Here is a 19,894-nt window from a genome sequence, read left to right on the forward strand (position 1 = left end):
AAAAAGATGTTTTTGACGTGGTTATTTTTTAAAAGCAGGTTACAAAATTCAATGTACAGTATGATCTCATTTTTGTGACAATAAATGTATACACACAAATAAGCATACATAAAAGCACCTGGAAACATACACCAATGTATTTACAGTGGTTATCATAATGGTGAAATTATGGTAATTACATCTTCTTCTAGCTTACTTGTAATTTGTCATTTTTCTAGAAACATATATTTGGTAGTAAGAAAATTATCTTTAAAATACAAAATAATAATTAAAACAGGTGCAGCATTCCTTAGGTCAACATTTCCAAAATAAACTCTCAAAATAGAGGCGTTGCATCAGTTCTCAGAACTTCAAAGAGTGATTTCTCCTCAGTCTCCAAATGCTAGCTATAAGGGCCAAGAAAATTTAGGAATTACATATAAAAGAAATACATATAATAAGATAAGTTAAGAGCCCTCAACTAGGGAGTTACTACAGGAAGTCTGTATCATTTATCAAACCACCACCACCTGAACAATCTAGAATGCTTAACACACTATTCCAATTTATCTACTTTATATATTGCCTCTGGTTCAAGGTTTGAATGGAAAAAGCAACTATCATTATTCACACCACTCATGAGAGGATCTTCAATCACCAACTTTGGGGGAAAAGGAAGAGGAAGGGGGGAAAAGTCACACTATAATGTGATAGATCTCAAAATTCCATGAGAATTCCATATTCAGGGTCCAAACACATCTGTAAGAGACTCAAAGGTCAATTAATAATTAACTCAAAGGTTATTATGGCAAATGCTAACCCAATCCTAGTAGGGCTACTATTAATAGCCAGTATAACTCTGGACCACCAGCCTAGGCCATCAATAAAATAAAACTCAAATAATAATTCAGTAAAAACTATTTTTCAAATAAGTCTATGAACAGCACTCACAAAACAATGTAGCAGAAAACATATACACATAAAAATGTTACATACATAAGACTGTATATGCACCTAGACAAGGGCTCAAACAAAAAGTAAATCATTTGCTAGGGTGGTGGGACTGTGGGGAGTTTTAATTCCATTATCATTACAAAAATCAGACCAAGAAAATTTTTAAAATAGAGCATAGAATGCAGTCATTAAATATAATTTATTCTTAGACTAGCCACATTGTTTTCAACCAGGCACATAAAGCAAAGTCTCAAAAACATGCACATTTATAAACCACCCAACACCTGTACAAATATCTTACTATATTATACTAGTCATCCAGTATGGAATAGGATGAAATTTTGTAAACTCACCATTCAGGCCCAAAGTTCAGTGTCTGCGTTTCCGCTGCCATTCTTTTCCGTATTTTTACAATAGATTTTTATATGTGGAGAAACCTGTTAAAGAGAAAAATATCTCCATACAGTTAGTTAAGATTAAACACAGAATTCTAGCCCAAAAAGAATAGCTCGAGAGTATGTTTTGCTTATGTTCCTCTCAACCAGAGTCAGCAAAATGAGATTTTTCACCCCCCGTTTATAACAATATAGCGGCCAAGTGAAATGAATAAAGCCACCCTCACATTCCAATTCACCATCTTTTTATGTTTATCTGTGGAAAGGAGGCATGGTATAAGACGAAGCTGGGGAGATAGGTGGGAGCTGACCATGCAGAGCACTGGGAACCAAATTAAGGATTTTCTCCTTTAGCCTTGGAGCAATGAGGAATGAAAGGTAATAGCTTTACATTTTAATTTATATTACTCCTTGCAATGGCTCTCCCATCACCATGATGTACATCATCAAAGATTCCTAAAACAAGGACCTCCCCCCCTTACCTATCACAGCTTCCACCACAACTCTCCCTACTTTCTGCTTAGCACTTTACATTCTAGTGATTCTTTAAAAAATTATCTTGGACCATCAAGTTAAAACAATAAGTTAATGAGTTTCATGAGTGACCTTTCAAAAGCAATTTTAATACATCAGAGCTTAAAGTGAGATAAGTCAGACAGGGAAAGACAAATACTGTATGACATTACTTATATGTGGAATCTAAAAAAGCTGAACTCAGAGATATAGAGAGTAGAATGATGGTTACCAGTGGCTAAAGAATAGGGGAAATGGGGAGATATTGGTCAAAGGGTACAAACTTCCAGTTATAAGATTAGCAAATTCTGGGGATCTAATGTACAGCATGCAGATTATAGCTAGTAATATCGTATTATATACTTGAAAGCAGCTGCAGAGTACATCTTAAATATTCTCACCACAAAAACGAAATAATAATTATGTGACGGGATGGAGGTGTCAGCTAATGCTATGGTGGTAATCACTTTGCTCTACAGAAATGTACCAAATCGACACATTATACATCTTAAACTTATACAATGTTATATGTCAATTATATCTCAACAAAGCTAAAAAAAAAGGATATCAGACCTTAGAAAATGAAAAATATTGTAAATACTGTAAATATACTGCAAATATCTCCAAGATACATACATTACACTGCCCTGATTGTTGCTTCTGTTTAAGAGATCTAAAAGTAATCTAGAAATTGGTCTAAAACGCAGAAAAGGCAAAGTAAGAGTGTGCTAATGCCCATAATCAGCTATTAATTTATCTGCCCTCCTCCTGGAAAGTATTTCTGGCCCTATGTCAACCATGTGGGCTCCCGGGAGATTCCTATGTTCAACTTAACCCTGACTCCCTGCAGCGTGCGCACCAGACTCAAGCTGAGATCAACTTAGTGCCCTCCTCACGTCTTAAGCAACTGATGATTCAGAAAAAAAAATAAGACACGTTTTTTCACATTTTAATCTCTCTGAAATTAGAATGCATCTTAATCAACACCAAGTTACAACGGCTATTGGCCCGATGGGAGCTGTGTCACAGTTGTCATTGTCTGCACAAGGGCAATCTAAGAGTTATGACCGTTGAAGAAATCTAATTTAAAAGCTTAAAGTACTGCAGTCTCTAATTCTGAATTCCCCACCCCAGATTGCTCTTTCCAAAACCAATTTAAATAAGCTCAATTCTAATGTATTTATATGTACCGGAGGGATTGTCTTACATGATGCCTCTGAATTATAAATTAGTTGGAATGGAAGCTGGCCTTATTTCTCAATTGTCTTTTCTAAGGATGCACTGAGGTATTGAAATGAGCGTAAGCTTCACCACCATTTAAACCCCACCGAGGGCCGGCCCCATGGCTTAGCGGTTAAGAGCACGCTCCGCTGCTGGCAGCCCGGGTTCGGATCCCCGGCACGCACCGCTTCTCCGGCCATGCTGGGGCCGCGTCCCACATGCAGCGACTGGAAGGATGTGCAGCTATGACATACAACTATCTACCGGGGCTTTGGGGGGGGGGGGGGGAAATAAATAAATAAAATCTTTAAAAAATAAATAAATAAATAAACCCCACCGAGCTAAATGTTTTCAACTCAAACTCCCAGGGGACTTGTCACCCTTCGAAACAGCTCTCAATTCTTACAGCATGTCAGGATTTGAAGGAGACTTGAAGCTGTGCTCCCACCATGCTCTTCTGCCTGTCTAGATTGTGTTTTCTTGAACCTATGTCCTCCTTTTTCCTCCATGACCAGAACTATACTGATAATTTTTATCTATCTCCATTTCCTTCCTACTTAGTCACCATTCCTCAAAAGTTTCTCTTCTTTTCTAACTTTCCTCAGCATACCCATGGTTTATTTAACATAAACTCTGTTTAGATATTGTCTTGAACCTTTTTTTTTAATTTACAACAGCATTCTCTACTAACGCTTTGGGTAGAACTCAGCCTACTAAATCACGGGGAAGCATGTGGCGAGGGGGCTGTCACTATAACAGTAACAATTAAAAATTCTCGAAATGCAAATCAAAACAACACTAAGATATCACCTCACGCCCCTTAGAATGGCTATAATCACCAAGACAAAAAACAACAAATGCTGGAGAGGATGTGGAGAAACAGGAACCCTCATACATACACAGCTGATGGGAAAGCAAACTGGAGCAGCCTCTGTGGAAAACGGTATGGAGATTCCTCAAAGAATTAAAAATAGAAATACCCTATGGTCCAGCTATCCCACTACTGGGAATCTATCCAACGAACCTGAAATCAACAATCCAGAGAGGCTTATGCACCCCTATGTTCACTGCAGCATTATTCACTATAGCCAAGAAGTGGAAGCAACCCAAGCGTCCCTCGACTGATGATTGAATCAAGATGTGGTATATATATACAACGAATACTACTCAGCCATAAAGACCAAATCGTCCCATTTGCAACAACATGGATGGGCCTGAAGGGTATTATGTTAAGTGAAACAAGCCAGAAAGAGAAAGACAAACACTGCATGATCTCACCCATATGTGGCATATAAACCAACACATGGACAGAGAAAACTGTATTGTGGTTACCAGGGGCAATGGGGGTAGGGGGTGGGCACAAGGGGTGAAGGGAGACATATATATGGTGACGGACAAACAAAAATGTACAACCCAAAACTTCACAATGTTATAAACTATTAAAACATCAATAAAAAAAAAAATTCTCCCACAAATTTCTAAACTGTCTCCCCAGGGGAGGGTCCCCACCCCTGCTGTGAATTACAGACTTGATTTTTTTTGTCCCACGACCTATGTGGCACGCTTCCTGGATACCTATCTCATCAACAACTGATCAAGGTCCCGCTGTTTTCACAGTTCACGGCTCAAAAGTCAGCAGTCATCTGAAATTCCTTCCTCTTCTCTATCCCTCACAGTCACTCATTTTGTCTCAAATTTCGTCAATTCCTCCAAGATTCCTCCTGCATTCTCCTCTCATTACAGTCAAACTTCTGTTAACTCATGTCTGGATTATTACAATAAAATTTCTAATTTGCTTCCCTGACTCAGCCTTTAACTACTCATATCCAACAAGATCAATCTTCCTAAAGTACCACTCTGGTCATGCCTACCCCTCTTTAAAACAGTCAATTAAGGGGGCTGGTCCCATGGCATAGTGGTTAAGTTTGGCACGCTCTGCTTTGGCAGCCTGGGTTCACAGGTTCAGATCCCAGGCACGGACCTACACCACTCGTCAGCCATGCTATGGTGGCAACCCACATACAAAATAGAGGAAGACTGGCATAGATGTCAGCTCAGGGCTAATCTTCCTCAAGAAAAAAAAAAAAAAGAGGAAGATTGGCAATATATGTTAGCTCAGGGTGAATCTTCCTCAGCAAAAAAAAAAACCAGTCAATTAAGGCTACTGTGTATGGTCAAAACTCAAAAGATTTCAGGTTCCCATCAATCTGACAACCCATACCTCCTCAACTCAATCTCCTACTGTTTCACCTCCAAACTCCAAGCCAAACGAGAACTTTCTACTCTCAACTGCCTTCTCCTTCCGTGGTTCTGCTCATGCCATTCCCTGCCCCCAGAAGGCCTGCCCTTCCTCCCTTAGAATGGCCTGTACAAGACCAAAGATCCATTAAAATACCTACTCCATAAAATATTTCCCAAAGTAATAAAAACACTGCTCTCTCTGGAAAGGAAAATCTCAACAGAGAATGCAGTAATGGAATGGAATCTACAGGATTCAATACTGGGGTGGGGTGCTTCTTGAATCTGTTTATAAAGCTTGAAAGGAAAAAGAAAATAGAAAAGAAATGAATTTGGGAGGAAGGAAACTTACGATTTTGCACAAAATGAATTCCAGACACCTGAAGAGACATCCAAAAGACCTTAATACAGACCCTGAACTCTAGGGTCGAGTCAGAATGGGAAGACACAGATTTGGAAGGGAAACTACAGAGTTGCAACCAAAAATTGAATGAAACTACCCCAAAGCAGAAATCAATAAAGGATAAGCTTAAGAGACAAGAACAAAGCCTCCGCAAACACTGTGCAGGAAGATACATGAAGGAAGAGAAAGACCATGTAGTTAGATATCTCTAGCCCTAACCTATCAACCTGAATTCAAATCCACTGACTCTAGCTTTCTCCACATTCATTCTATCTAAAACAGAACTCACATTACCTTCACTAAGCTGGCAATCACTCTCACCTCCCCTCCATTCCACTCTCCCGAGGTAAAAATGCTAACAGCCTCGTGTATATCCCTGCATACCTCTCTTCACATTCTGACAAACATGTATTCACATATAAGTGGTTGGGAGGGGGTATAAGTTATTTGCTTTTACAAAACTAGAATCATATTATATACTTTATTCTGAAATGTGCATCTCTCTTAATATTTGCATGGACAAACATCTAGTAAACACATAGAGAATTAATTCATGGTTTTTACAAGCTGTACAATGTTCTATGGAAATGGATGACTTCCAGTTTTTTGCCACTATGAACAATCCTGCAATAAATAACCTTCTATATTCATGTTTTTATTCCCATTGCACAGATTTCCAAAGCCAGAGTTGTTGACCTAAAACAATGTACAATAAAATATGATCTCTTGATTTGATGTGAAGTTCACTACAGTAATTTCAGTGTAACACACATTGTGCATTTAAAAAGTTTCATACCGGGCCGGCCCCGTGGCTTAGTGGTTAAGTGCGCGTGCTCCGCTACTGGCGGCCCGGGTTCAGATCCCGGGCGCGGACCGACGCACCGCTTCTCCGGCCATGCTGAGGCCGCGTCCCACATACAGCAACTGGCAGGATGTGCAACTACGACATACAACTATCTACTGGGGCTTTGGGGGAAAAAAAGGAGGAGAATTGGCAATAGATGTTGGCTCAGAGCCAGTCTTTCTCAGCAAAAAGAGGAGGATAAGCACAGATGTTAGCTCAGGGCTGATCTTCCTCAAAAAATAAAAAATAATAAAAAATAAAAAAATAAAAAATTTCATATTATTATTTTTAACTTTTCACTTAAATATATCTTGACAACCAACTAGATTTTAAGCTTTTAAAAGACAAGAGCTACATGCTAAACCTTTTTTAACTCATTCAGAATGATGACAGTGGTTACACATAGCAAACATTCAAATATATGTTAAGTGAAGGTCAGACTCAGATTATAAGAATATGCTAAAGGTGTAAAAAAGGAAAAAAAACAATTGATCAAGACCAATCTGGTATCCCAAAAGTCTGCTGAAGCAACATGAGTTCTAAACTACATGTGAACAAAGCAGTTCCCAAAAATAACAGGTACCATTCATTTTCCTTGAGTCGGAAAGGAAAGTCCAATGGCTACTATTCCTTTGAAAGGGCTGGCATAGCTTAAAGAAGAAAATTTCATAGAAGCTAAAACAAGGAAGGATTGCAAAATCCTATCAGTATTCAAGTAAAAAAACATTTATCAAAAGCCTACTAAGTAAGTGTCAGTCCCTGCTAAGCCCTGGGGATATAAGGGCATTGCATTCAAGAAACTCAAGAGCTCACAAGAGGGAAACCATCTTTAACAGGACAGCATGAGGCTGGGGATGAAGGCCAGGCAACGTTCACAGAGGGACAACGGAACAGCCTCATGGAGTCCATGAAGTGCAAGCAGCTCACGTCTGCTGCTACCTATAAGAACAAGCTACAGGGGCGGGTCTGTACAGGTCTACACCAGTGGGGGTGTATAGTCACCATTAAAAGTCAGATGTAACCCTTACTATACGCAAGGCATCTGAAGACAGTTAAATAAGAACTGACTTATCTATTTTACAACTAGGAAATGCCTTAATAGTTAAGACTAACCTAATAGACAATTTTTTAACTTGAAAACATTTTAGATTAAAATACAGAGAAATATTTTTGAAAAACACGTATGTTCATATGTTCTTAAATGCATATAAAATTTGTGGAAGAATACACAAGAAACCTACGACAGCCTTCTAGGGAGGGGGACTGGACGTAGAGAGTGGGCAAGATCTACTTTTCATTGTGTTATCCTCTTGTACTTTTAAACATCTTGTCACATGTATTTTTATTAATATTACTTTTTTTTAGGAAGATTGGCCCTGAGCTAACATCTGTTGCAAATCTTCCTCTTTTTTCTATTTTGTATGTGAGATGCCACCACAGCATGGCTTTGATGAGCAGTGCGTAGGTCTGCACCCAGGATCCGAACCTGTGAACCCCAGGCCGCTGAAGTGGAGCATGCAAACTTATCCACTACGCCACCGGGCCAGCCCCTCACGTGTATTTTTAAATGAATTTTAAACTAGTAAAATTTCATTTATATTACTAATAACAAAACAAATACAAATGAACAGCTCAAATGATTTGTTGTGGTGAAATTTTATCAAATTAAAATGCTGCTAAGATGGAATTCTTATTTGCAAGATCACAAATCTTAAGGATATGGGACATCTTTATTTCTTTTACATTTCGTTCTTTTCCAAATTCTCAACAAGGGGCATTTACTTAGGAGGGAAGTGGGGGTGCACTCCCATCTGACTTATTTTTTATTTTTTTATTTATTTTTTTTTTATAATTTTATTTATTGATTGATTTTCCCCCAAAGCCCCAGTAGATAGTTGTATGTCATAGCTGCACATCCTTCTAGTTGCTGTATGTGGGATGCGGCCTTAGCATGGCCAAAGAAGCGGTGCGTCCGTGCGCACTCAGGATCCGAACCTGGGCCGCCAGCAGCGGAGCGCGCGCACTTAACCGCTAAGCCACGGGGCCGGCCCCTGACTTATTTTTTAAACTCCAAATTGCAAAAAGTCGAAAGCCATTATTACTACTGGGACCTGAAAGGACACAGGATCCCTGTCCTGAGCTCTCCTAGTCTCCTAACTTTTACCACTAAGCGCCACTGTCTCTACAGAATAACACACTTACTTCATGTACAGAAATATATGACTACAAGGTTAGGTTTTCTAAAGAAAATTCCATAAAATGTTTTCTTTGATCCAATAAAAAAATCTGATGGATTCTGGTAATACTTTCTGGTAATCCCTAACCAGACACCTGAATACGACAGGGACAAGAAATACAGTGACAATCCCTGACCTTAAGGTGCCAGTTTAATAAAAAAGCAACTGAGTCAAAAAGGCATTAATAATTACAACGTGATAAGGACTATACTGAACTATTCAAAGTAAACTCTGGGAATCCTGGGGAGGTGACCCTAAAATGAGAGGAAGTAACACTTAAGATCTGTTGACTCAGGATACCTGCTAACATTTACTGAAAGTTTACTATGTGCTTATGAAGAGTTCAAAGCGCTTCACATGGATGCTCTTAATTTAAGATAGATACTTTAGCCTCACTTTGTAGATGAGGAAATGAGGCACAGAGAAGTTATGCAGCTTGCCCAAGGTAAAATCCATATAATGAGGACTCCAAAAACTGAAACCACTAAGAATGAGACAAAGTCTATAACGATAAGGAGAGAGAGAGGAAGGTGGAGGGAATGCGAAAGGAGAAAGCTAGGTTCTTTTGGGAGATTATCCATTTGTTCAGTAAGGCTAAAAACTAAAGTGAAAATTGGTAAAGCGGTGGCCATATCACAGAAGTCTTTGTATTTTATACCCCAAGGGCAATGGAAAGCTATGAAAAGATTTGGGCAAGAAAGTATCCAAAATGAAATGTGCACTTTAGAAAGATCATTCAGGATACCAAGAGGAGAATGAACAGCCAGAGCTAAATGGAAAGGAGGGATGTTAGAAATCCAGCAGACATCATGGAAGACAAATCTAAAATACTAGTAGAGAAGAGACAGGTGATGATAATAACTATATGCACTGACATGAAAAGATGTCAACAAGGGCCGGCCCTGTGGCGTAGTAGTTAAGCGCGCGTGCTCCACTGCTGGTGGCTCAGGTTCGGATCCCGGGCGTGCACTGATGCACCTCTTGTCAGGTCATGCTGTGGCAGCGTCCCATATAAAGTAGAGGAAGATGGGCACAGATGTTAGTCCAGGGCCAGCCTTCCTCAGCAAAAAAAAGAGGAGGATTGGCATGGAGGTTAGCTCAGAGCTGATCTTCCTCACAAAAAAAAAGATGTCAACAATATACTAAGTGTTCAAGGCAGGTTTTAGAATACAGAGAATATAATTACATTCAACACATTTCAAAATACATTCTTAGTGGGTATATACAGATATGCCCCAAGATGTTAATCTTTACTTCTGAATGGTGGAATTACAGATAATTCTTTTCCTAGTAAGTTTCTAAATTGCGTATACAACAAAGACAGTATTGGTATAATTTTTTTTAATGGAAAAATTCAAAAGTTTCAAATATTGAAGTCAAAAAAGAAAAAGTCTGAAAAGTCTTCACTGGTTTCCACAATGAAGTCATTGGTGACTTGCAGAGTGCAATTACAGAAGTGTGGTGAGGAACAGAGCCAGATTTCAGTGGGATGAGGAGTGACTGGGAGGTGAGAAAGGGAAGACATCAAATGCAGTCAACCCTTTCCAGAATCTCAGCTGTGAAAAGGTGAAGAGAAATGAAGTAGAGTGGAAAGAAAATTTCCATTTTTATTTTGGATGAAAATATCCTAATGGAAAAGTACTAATAGAATCAAAATGTGAAGAAACAATTTAGTAAAAGTATGATGGAAGTGAAGTCTCTGAGAAGGCAGGACGAATGGGGTTTCAGAGAACAAATGGAAAAAAAACCCTTTACTTCTATCCACTTGTGGCAAGAGAAAAGTAGATCCAAATGACTTAGAATGCCTCCAAACTTATTTTTGTGAGGTGTTTTGTTTTTTGTTTTTTTTTGCAGGGGTGGGGAGATATGAAGTTGAGGAGAATTCAATTTGATGGCCTCAATTTTCTCAGTGAGTAGGCATATGACAGAGGAGATGATAGGGAAAGGTTTGAGGGGAATGAAGAAATAGCTAGCTGCTGTGATCTACAGTAATTTTTTTTAAAATAAACTTTATTTATGAATAATCATAGATTTATAGAAAAATTACAAAGATATTACAGAAAGTTCCCTCAGTTTCCCCTAATGTAAACAACTTAAATTACCACAGCACATTTGTCAAAACTAAGAAACCAACATTGGTACATCACTATCAACTAAACTCCAGAGTTTATTCAGATTTCACCAGTTTTTCAAACAATGTCCTTGTTGTGTTCCAGGATCTAATCCAGGATAACACACTGCAGTTAACTACAGTAGTTCTGAAGGCCCAATCAAGATGGAGATGGCATCTCTTTGCATGATTGTGGGCTTCTTTCTCCAACTCAGCAGTCTGAGTATAGGGCAGAGAGGGCTGACAACAGGACACACCCAGGGTTAGGGTTTTGTCACCCCAGTGAATGGAAGAATAAGCTAGCAAAGTGGAGGGTGCTGGCAAAAGTGTGATTTAGGCACATGGGAAAGAAAATAAAAACGTAAGAGAGTTTACAAATTTGAGATGTTGGTCATATCAAAAAGCAGGTGTAGTAGGAATAAAAATGAAAGCCCTAGAAGAATTAGAGATGGAGGTAAGTCAAGGAACCAGGAACCTGGGATGATTGGATGGGTCATCACATGCACTCTGAAGTTACCTCAGGATAATGGCAGAGAGGAGAGAAAATAATGAATCAAAGGATGAGACCACAAGATCTCTATCCAACGATAATGAGAGGGACAGACAGTGGAATTGTCAGACAGCATGAATTTCAGAGGAAAAGAGATTTTGCACAAAGATGGAGGAATACTGGCTAGGGTGACTATATATAATCTATCATCCAAACCAGAAAATGTTTGTGTGAAAGGGGTATTAATAATTACATAGAGACAATAAAAACAAACCCGGCTGAATGGTTACCCTAGTAAAGGAACAGAACAGGCACGTGAATGGAAAAGGATGAAGATACTGATTCTACCTGCTGATGCACTTACCACTGCGCAGGAAAACGCAGTGGGTAACCTCACAGGGCTCAAGGAAAGGTAAAATTAAAAACACTGGAAAACATCCTATGAACGGTTTAACACTTAGAGAGGTTTAACACAAAAATGACATTTCAGAGACCTCAGTAGAAAGGTCTTGGAAAGGAAGGAAACTGTGAGAGACTGGGTCAAGGGGAGAAGAAACTAAGAGTGGTATGAAGACGAGACTACAAAAAGGATGAATAACCAGATGGAGACAGAGGATGACAATAACACATGGCATAGTGGAATTATTCTGAGAAAATCAGTCCTAGTCCTAGCATCTCTGAAATATAGAAGCACTCAAACCTTTGAGGAAGCAGTTGGAAAAGGACATAAAGTGGACACAAGGCATAAAGTGCTTCTGAGGAAATGTGTACAAAATATTCTGTTACTTCTGAGACTGCCCTATTAGCTTATCTTTCTCATGCTGAAAGCAACTGTGACAGTGCAGATGAGAAGGCTCTCACCTCTCTCCTCTGGCCTTTTCTCTCCTTTGGCTACACCAATTCTAGGGATAAGGACCTCCAACAAAGGTCTACCTTCAAATTTTAAAGACAGTTGACTTAAAAATAGCTGAGAGAATATTTCTACATAACCACTATTTCAGACTTTGTCTATTATTCAAATTCCTTATACGTGAATCCAAGTAATATATTCCTTCTGCAATTAATACTAGGAAGTTGGTCTTCGATAAACTGCATCCTGAACTTGACAATAAATGTGATATAATCTGGCCTTTTTGTCAACTTCTTAAAAACTCAGCTAAATTAGCCCTCACTAGCAATTATTTTATCTCTGATTACTAGTATAATTATATTTTTTTCTATATATATTTTTCCAATTTTCCTGGCTTCCTCAGCTCCTCTTTGGGACCTCATCTATCACTCTATGTGTGTGTGAGTGCATGTTCAAGGGAGAAGAGAGAGAAGAAATCAACCTAACTCTTTCTGATTGTTGGGTTTGCAACAAAGAAAAGGGAGACTGTGGCCTCTCAGATCTTAAGTCTACCATTTTCTCACAACCTGGCACAGTGTTGAGGAGCCAGATGACTTCTGGGCACGTGCAATCACTATCAACACAAAAGAGCTGCAGATCTATGTACTAAGTCCTGTTTGGACAAACACAGCAAGGAGAAGCCAAATCAGAATCAGAATCCTGCACAGTGGCTGACAGTTCAACTCTGAACTCTGAACTCTGATACTATTTCCCATGAGAAGTGTCAACAGACTAACTACCACTATTCCACTAACAATTCAAACATAATATTCCTTTGAAAACTCCCTGAATCTTTCTTATAAAAATTATCTGCTATTGCAAATCTCCATTTCCTGGGTATGTACAACTTACCCAGAAAAAAACTATGGGAAATCTGGGATGGAGACCAGCCAATCCTATGCATAGTCGGCCAACAAGACTAACAGAGAATGAACACCAAGGAACCTGAATCTGACCCTACACTTCCTTATCTCCATTTTCCCAAAAGCAGAAAACAGAGCTCATCACATATACCAAATAAATAAATAGTTCTGTCCCCATTCCATCAGCCAGCTGTTTTTACTTTAGCCAGATCTGGATTAAGATAACACAAGATTAATAACTCGATTAGTGCAAATTAGTTCAACCACTTCAGAAAACAGTTTGGCAATTATCTATTAAATCTAAATATACGACTACCTCATGATCCCATAATCTACTGCTCGACGTATACTCAAGGGAATTTCTACCAAAAGACAAGTACAAGATATTCATAGTAGCTTTATTCATAATTACCAAAACTTGACATTTGGCTATTATGTTCATCAATGCAAATGTCCATCACAAGATGAACGAATAAACAAACTGTAATGGAGCTTCCAGGCTGGTGAACATGTGAAGGTGTGGAGAGGGTGGCACATCAGAGAGAGCCCCGTTGCTCCACAACCCTTCCCACATACCTTGCCCTATGCATCTCTTCCATCTGGCTGTTACTGAGTTAGAAAACAGCATTAATAATCAGACAAACTGATACTATGTGCCTCCTGATGTGATGCACTGAGAAAGAAACAGCATCACTTATGTTATATTCCTGACAATAATGCATAAACCGAAACTAATCTTGAAAAAACATCAGATAAACTCAAATTGATAGAGATAAAATCAATCGACTGTACTCTTCAAAAATATGAATGTCATAAAAGACCAAGAAAGGCTGAAGAACCATCCCAGATTAAGGGTGACTAAAGAGATATAAAAACTAAGTGCAGGGGCCAGCCCAGTGGCGTAGCGGTTAAGTTCGCGTGCTCCACTTCAGTGGCCCGGAGTTCGCACGCAGCTTCAGATGCCAGGTGTAGACCTATACACAGCTTATCAAGCAATGCTGTGGTGCGTCCCATATAAAGTAGAGGAAGATGGGCACAGATGTTTGCCCAGGGCCAATCTTCCACAGCAAAAAGAGGAGGAGGATTGGCAACAGACGGTAGCTCAGGGCTAATCTTCCTCAAAAAAATAAATAAATAAAAAAAATTTTAAAAAAACCTAAGTACAAGTACGATTCTTAATTCCATCCTGAACCAACAAAAAATATGCTATAAGAGAAACTGAAGAGACAACTGGAATAATCTGAATAGAATTATGGATTAGATAACAGTATTGTATCCATTTTAATTTTTATGATTCTGAAATTTTTACTGTGATTATGTAAAAATTACATACATACATACATGCATGTATGGAAAAGAAAAAGGGAGAGAAAATGAATGATAAAACAAATGTGAGAAATGTTAAAAACTGGTGACCAAACTGAGTGAAGGGCAATACAAAAAGTCCTAGTTATTTTTTGCAACTTTTCTGTAAGTTTGAAATTATTTCAAAATAAAGTTAAAAAAAAACTGCAGTATATTCATACAACGAAATATTACTCAGCAATATAAAAGAACCAACTATTGATACAACAATATTGTATGAATCTCACAGACATCACGTTCAGCAAAAGAAGCCAGCCACCAAAGAATATATACTGTGTGTTTCCTTTTATATGATGTACAATAGGTAAAATAATTAATGGTGATAGATGTCAGGAAACTGCTCACCATGAGAAGTAGGGACTGATTGGGAAGGAGAAGAGAGAACCTTTTGGGGTACTGGAAGTGTTCACTATCTTGATTTAGATGGTAATTATGGAAGTATATACATATGTAAAAAAATTTTCCACCTATACACTTCAGATTTGTGTATATACTTCAGATTTGTGCACATATTTACTATATTTTATACCTCAATTTTAAAAATGTTAAAATAAACCAGAAATAAATTTAGCTAGGGAAAAAAAGCACAATTAAAAATATTTTAGTGGACAAACACTGTAGTAGCCATACCTTGGAATATTCTCGGCAATAAAAAAACTAATTACTGATGCATGCAGCAACATGAATGAATTACAGATATCACGCTAAGCAAAAGATGCCAAACCCAAAATACATACTGAATAATTCCATTTATATAAAATTCTAGAAGAGGCAAAATTATAGTCACAAAAAAGAGATCAGTTGGTGGGGAGAGGAAATGACTAAAAAAAAGCAGGAGGAAACTTCTGGGAGGGATGAAAATGTGACATATCTTGATTGTGATGATGATTACACAAGTACCTACATTTGTCAAAACTCATCAAAATGTACACATCATATGAGTGCACTGAAAGTGAAAGCATTTTATTGTACGTAAATTATAACTCAAAAAAGTAGATTTTTAAAAAGACTAAGCTTACTAAAAAGCAATGCATTCCAAGACTAGCATTTTATATTTCTTCTACGTTAAATCGCCTTTCTTTAAATTTATTAAAATAGATGTTAGGGGGCCGGCCCAGTGGCGCAAGTGGTTAAGTGTGCACGCTGTGCTGCGGCTGCCCGGGGTTCACCAGTTCAGATCCCGGGTGCGCACCAACGCACTGCTTGGCAAGCCATGCTGTGGCGGCGTCCCATATAAAGTGGAGGAAGATGGGCACGGATGTTAGCCCAGGGCCAGTCTTCCTCAGCAAAAAAAAAAAAAAAAAAAAAAAAAAAAAAAAAGAGGAGGATTAGCAGATGTTAACACAGGGCTGATCTCCTCACACACACACAAAAAATAATAAAATAGATGTTAAAAACAGTTTGGGATAAAATTTAAAACTGAGGAACATTGTCTAGAACTGTGCTGTCTTATAAAATACCCATTAGCCACATGTGGCTATATCAAGTTAAATTAATTAAAATTAACTAAAATTTAAAATTCAGGGCCGGCCCCGTGGCTTAGCGGTTAAGTGCGTGCACTCCGCTGCTGGCAGCCCGGGTTCGGATCCCGGGGGCGCACCGAGGGGCGCACCGACACACCGCTTCTCGGGCCATGCTGAGGCCGCGTCCCACATACAGCAACTAGAAGGATGTGCAGCTATGACATACAACTATCTACTGGGGCTTTGGGGGAAAAAATAAATAAATAAAATTAAAATTACAAAATTCAGTTCCTCAAGGGGGAGGAGGGAGAGTAACTTTACACAGTGGACAAACCTGACAAGGTATCAAAGTCAACCAAGTATCAAGGTCAAGATTAACAATGATGAATCATGTTATAGTACGTGCTCTTGATACGATGTGATGAAAACAGCACTTTACCTCTGTGGTTTTCCTCCCCAAAACCCATAACCCCAACCTAAATCACGAGAAAAACAGCAAATTCCAAGAGAGAGGCAGTCTACAAAATACTTAACTAGTATTCCTCAAAACTGTCAAGACTGTTAAAAACAAGGAAGTCTGAGAAACTGTCACAGCCAAGAGGAGCCTACGGATACCTGACTAAATGCAATGGGATGGAATCCTGGACCAGAAAAAGACACCAGGTAAAACTAAGGAAACGTGAATAAACTATGGACTTTAGTTAATAACAAGGTACCGATCTTGGTTCATTAATTTTAGCAAATGTACCATAGTACATTTGTAAGATGTAAGATGTTAATAATAATAGTAATGTAAGATGTTAATAATAAGGGAAACTGGTATAGTATACATGGGAGCTCTCTGTACGTACTACCTTATCAATTTCTCTGTAAATCTAAAATTGTTCTTAACAATAAAGCCTACTATAAAAATAAGGGAATTTGAGTTGTAATAAAAAAAGTAAAGGTTTTTTGCATTTAAAAAATGCAGTTCCTCAGTCACACTAACCACATTTCAAGTGCTCAAAAGTCACATGCAGCTAGTGGCTACAGTATGTGACAGTGCAGATTTACAGAACATTTCCATCACGGCAGAAAGTTCTGTTGGATGGTGCTGTTGAGGAAGACTATTTTTATGGGACTATTATAGAAGACTATTTTATAACTGACCACAACTTATAGACAAATCTCTATCTACCCAGCACTAAAAACTCTCACTGAGATCTAAAAACCCTCAATGATAGCTTTACTCCAGTTTCTATTTCAAATTACTTATTTTAAAAAAAAATCAATGTTAGCATATATAAACGTAACATTGAAAACCATTCCACTCCCCAGAGCAATTCTCAAAGTACAGTCTTCTGAAACTCTTTCAAGGTATCCATGATGTCAAAACTATTTTTATAATAATACTAAGATATTACTTGCATTTTTCACTGCGTTGGCACTGCACTGATCCGGCAAAGTAATGATGTTTTGTAAAACTGCTGGCACCTTAGCATCATTCAAATTAATGATATCAAACTGTACTTTTAGTCATTGTACCCTTCACTGCCATGTGCCATATATTCACGAGAGAGGGAAAAAAAGCCAGTTTTACTTAAGAATGCCCTTGACAAAGCAGTAAAAACTATTAATTTTATTACTCTTGATCCCTGAATACACATCTTTTTAATGTTCTATGTGATGAAATGGGAAGTGTGCATAAAGCACTTCCGCTGCGTACCAGAGTCTCAAAGAAAGGCTCTTATTCCACTGTTGTGAGTTGCAAGCTCAACTAGCTGCTTCTTTTTATGGAACGTCACTTTGACTTGAAAGAATAGCTGACACACAAATATGGTTATCCAGACTATTTAGCAGACATTTTTCAAAAATGAACAAAGTGATAGTCACTTCAAGGAAAACAACTGACAGTACTTGTTGCCAATTATAATATTTGAGCTTTCAAGCAAAAATTAGAATTTTTGAAAACTTCTATTCACTACCAGGAGCTTGGTGGGTTTTCCAGTACTTAGACTTTCCCAATACTTAAAGGATTTTCTGATGGTGTTGATATTAATAAATGTGATTTTTTGATACTATATAACATAAAATATCCATTCAATGTTCAAGATAGACCAATCAATGGATTTTCATGAGTACAAAAAGTGCATTAATATAATTCAGATTTCACATTGCAACTAACCTTTAAAAACTATTACTTGCTGAATTTTAGTGTAACATCGAAGAATATCTGCAATTATCTGAAAAGCTCTTAAAACATTCCTCCCTTTTCTAACTACATACATATCTTTGTGAGGATGAATTTCCTTCATATACTTCACCCAAAGTAATAAACAGCAATGGATTGGACGCAGAAGCAGATATGAGAATCCAGCTGCCTTCCATAAGGCAAGACATAAAAGAATTTGCAAAAAGGTAAAACAATGCCACTCGTCACCAAATTTTCTAGAAATGTTTTCGAAAAATGGGTATTTTTCATTAAAAATATATTTATGTTAACAGGTTAATGAGATTATTATTTTTAAGTAAATTAACAAATCATTTTAAATTTCTCAATATGATATAGATACATTTAACTAAAAAACAAAAGTTCTTTGAGGTTCTCTAACTATAAAGAGGGTAAAGGAGTCCTAAGATCAGAAAATTGAAAATGTCTATCTCAAAGAGGGAAAAACGACAAATAAAAAAAATACATAAATTAACTTAGAACAAACATACATACCCTGGGAAGCATATCAAGAGGCATAAAATATCACTGACAACAAGAACACCAAGATCCAAAATGTGACACTTACTCAAAAAGTATTTAGAGTTTTAAAAATGTGTTTTTTTCAAGGACAGGGAGCGTTCCCACATTTTGAAATTTCCTTACATAACGTTTTGATTGCCTCTACCATGAGGCTGTAAGTCCCATGAAGACAGGACCTGGTGTGTTCTGCTCACCACTACAGCTAGCCCAAAGCCTGGCACAAAGTAGTACTCAAATATTTGTTGGATTGAAAACAAAACAAAACGCCAAAAGAGTTACAAACAGAACCCAATGATGTCTCTATTCAAATTATAAAGATGAAATTTTACAATCAAAATTTACCTATTTACAAAGTCATAACAATCATAAAAGCTACCACTCATCGAGGGCCTATTTACTATGTGCCAGGCATTGTACCAGGCATCTTAGATTTTTAATTCCCACAACCACCATGGGATATACTTTACAGATAAGGAAAATAAGGCTCCAAGAGGTTAACTTATTTATCTAAAGTTACAGGTAATAAGTGACAGAAAATTAAACCCACATTTCTCCACTTTAAACACCACAAGCTTTTCACTACATATTGATATAGTGCTCAATACTGCTTTTTATTTTTCCATTTCCTTCAATTTTCAGAAGAATTCATTTTGTGGAAGTCACTTTTTCTCCTTTTCCCAATCTCCCACTCTATTCCACTATCCTCCAACTTCTACCCCTTTGCATAACTCAATTAGGCAATACAGTAAGCCCTCTGGTTAGGGAAGAGTATATATACTCTCATAACACACTATCAGAAACTTCATTAATAATGGTGGAAGTAGTATAAAAAACTAAAGAAGAGTATCAAAGATTCCAGAATACGAATTAAGGCTCTCTGACCTGCTGATCTTGCAGGATGGCTTTACACCAGATACTCAACGGGCCAGAGTTTGGGCCACAACACCTCAATTCCCAAGGGGCTAACCATGAGAGCCCTGGGTTCTGGCCATCTCTTCAAGGCCTGAGACATGATTTACCAATTAGAAAGTACCAAGACAGTACCTCTGCCAATTTCTTTTCAGTCTTTGCAACCACAGGACCACTACTCAAGAGACCAGAGCTCCCAAGACTTCCTCCAGGCCCAGAAGAACTTGAACAAAAGGAGCTTTGTTCCCAAAGAACATAGTGACCACAATATCATTATAAGAAGAAAAGCT

The 19,894-nt window shown here is 38.0% G+C and overlaps 1 protein-coding gene across 7 annotated transcripts in view; it reads right to left on the reverse strand.

Moving 5' to 3' along the window:
* The window catches only part of GIGYF2 (GRB10 interacting GYF protein 2), a 137,074-nt gene that overhangs the window by 109,778 nt on the left and 7,402 nt on the right, over positions 1-19,894 (reverse strand). For all 7 annotated transcript variants that reach the window (XM_087424676.1, XM_087424675.1, XM_087424678.1 and 4 more), the window contains one exon: positions 1,287-1,370. In XM_087424676.1, the coding sequence (XP_087280802.1) occupies positions 1,287-1,327 (41 nt within the window). In that variant the 5' untranslated portion in view covers positions 1,328-1,370. The remainder of the gene's footprint in view (positions 1-1,286; positions 1,371-19,894) is intronic.

This window comes from Ceratotherium simum, chromosome 37, assembly GCF_057802395.1.
Source record: "Ceratotherium simum simum isolate JZ-2026a chromosome 37, ASM5780239v1, whole genome shotgun sequence".
NCBI classification, from domain to species: Eukaryota; Metazoa; Chordata; class Mammalia; order Perissodactyla; family Rhinocerotidae; genus Ceratotherium; species Ceratotherium simum.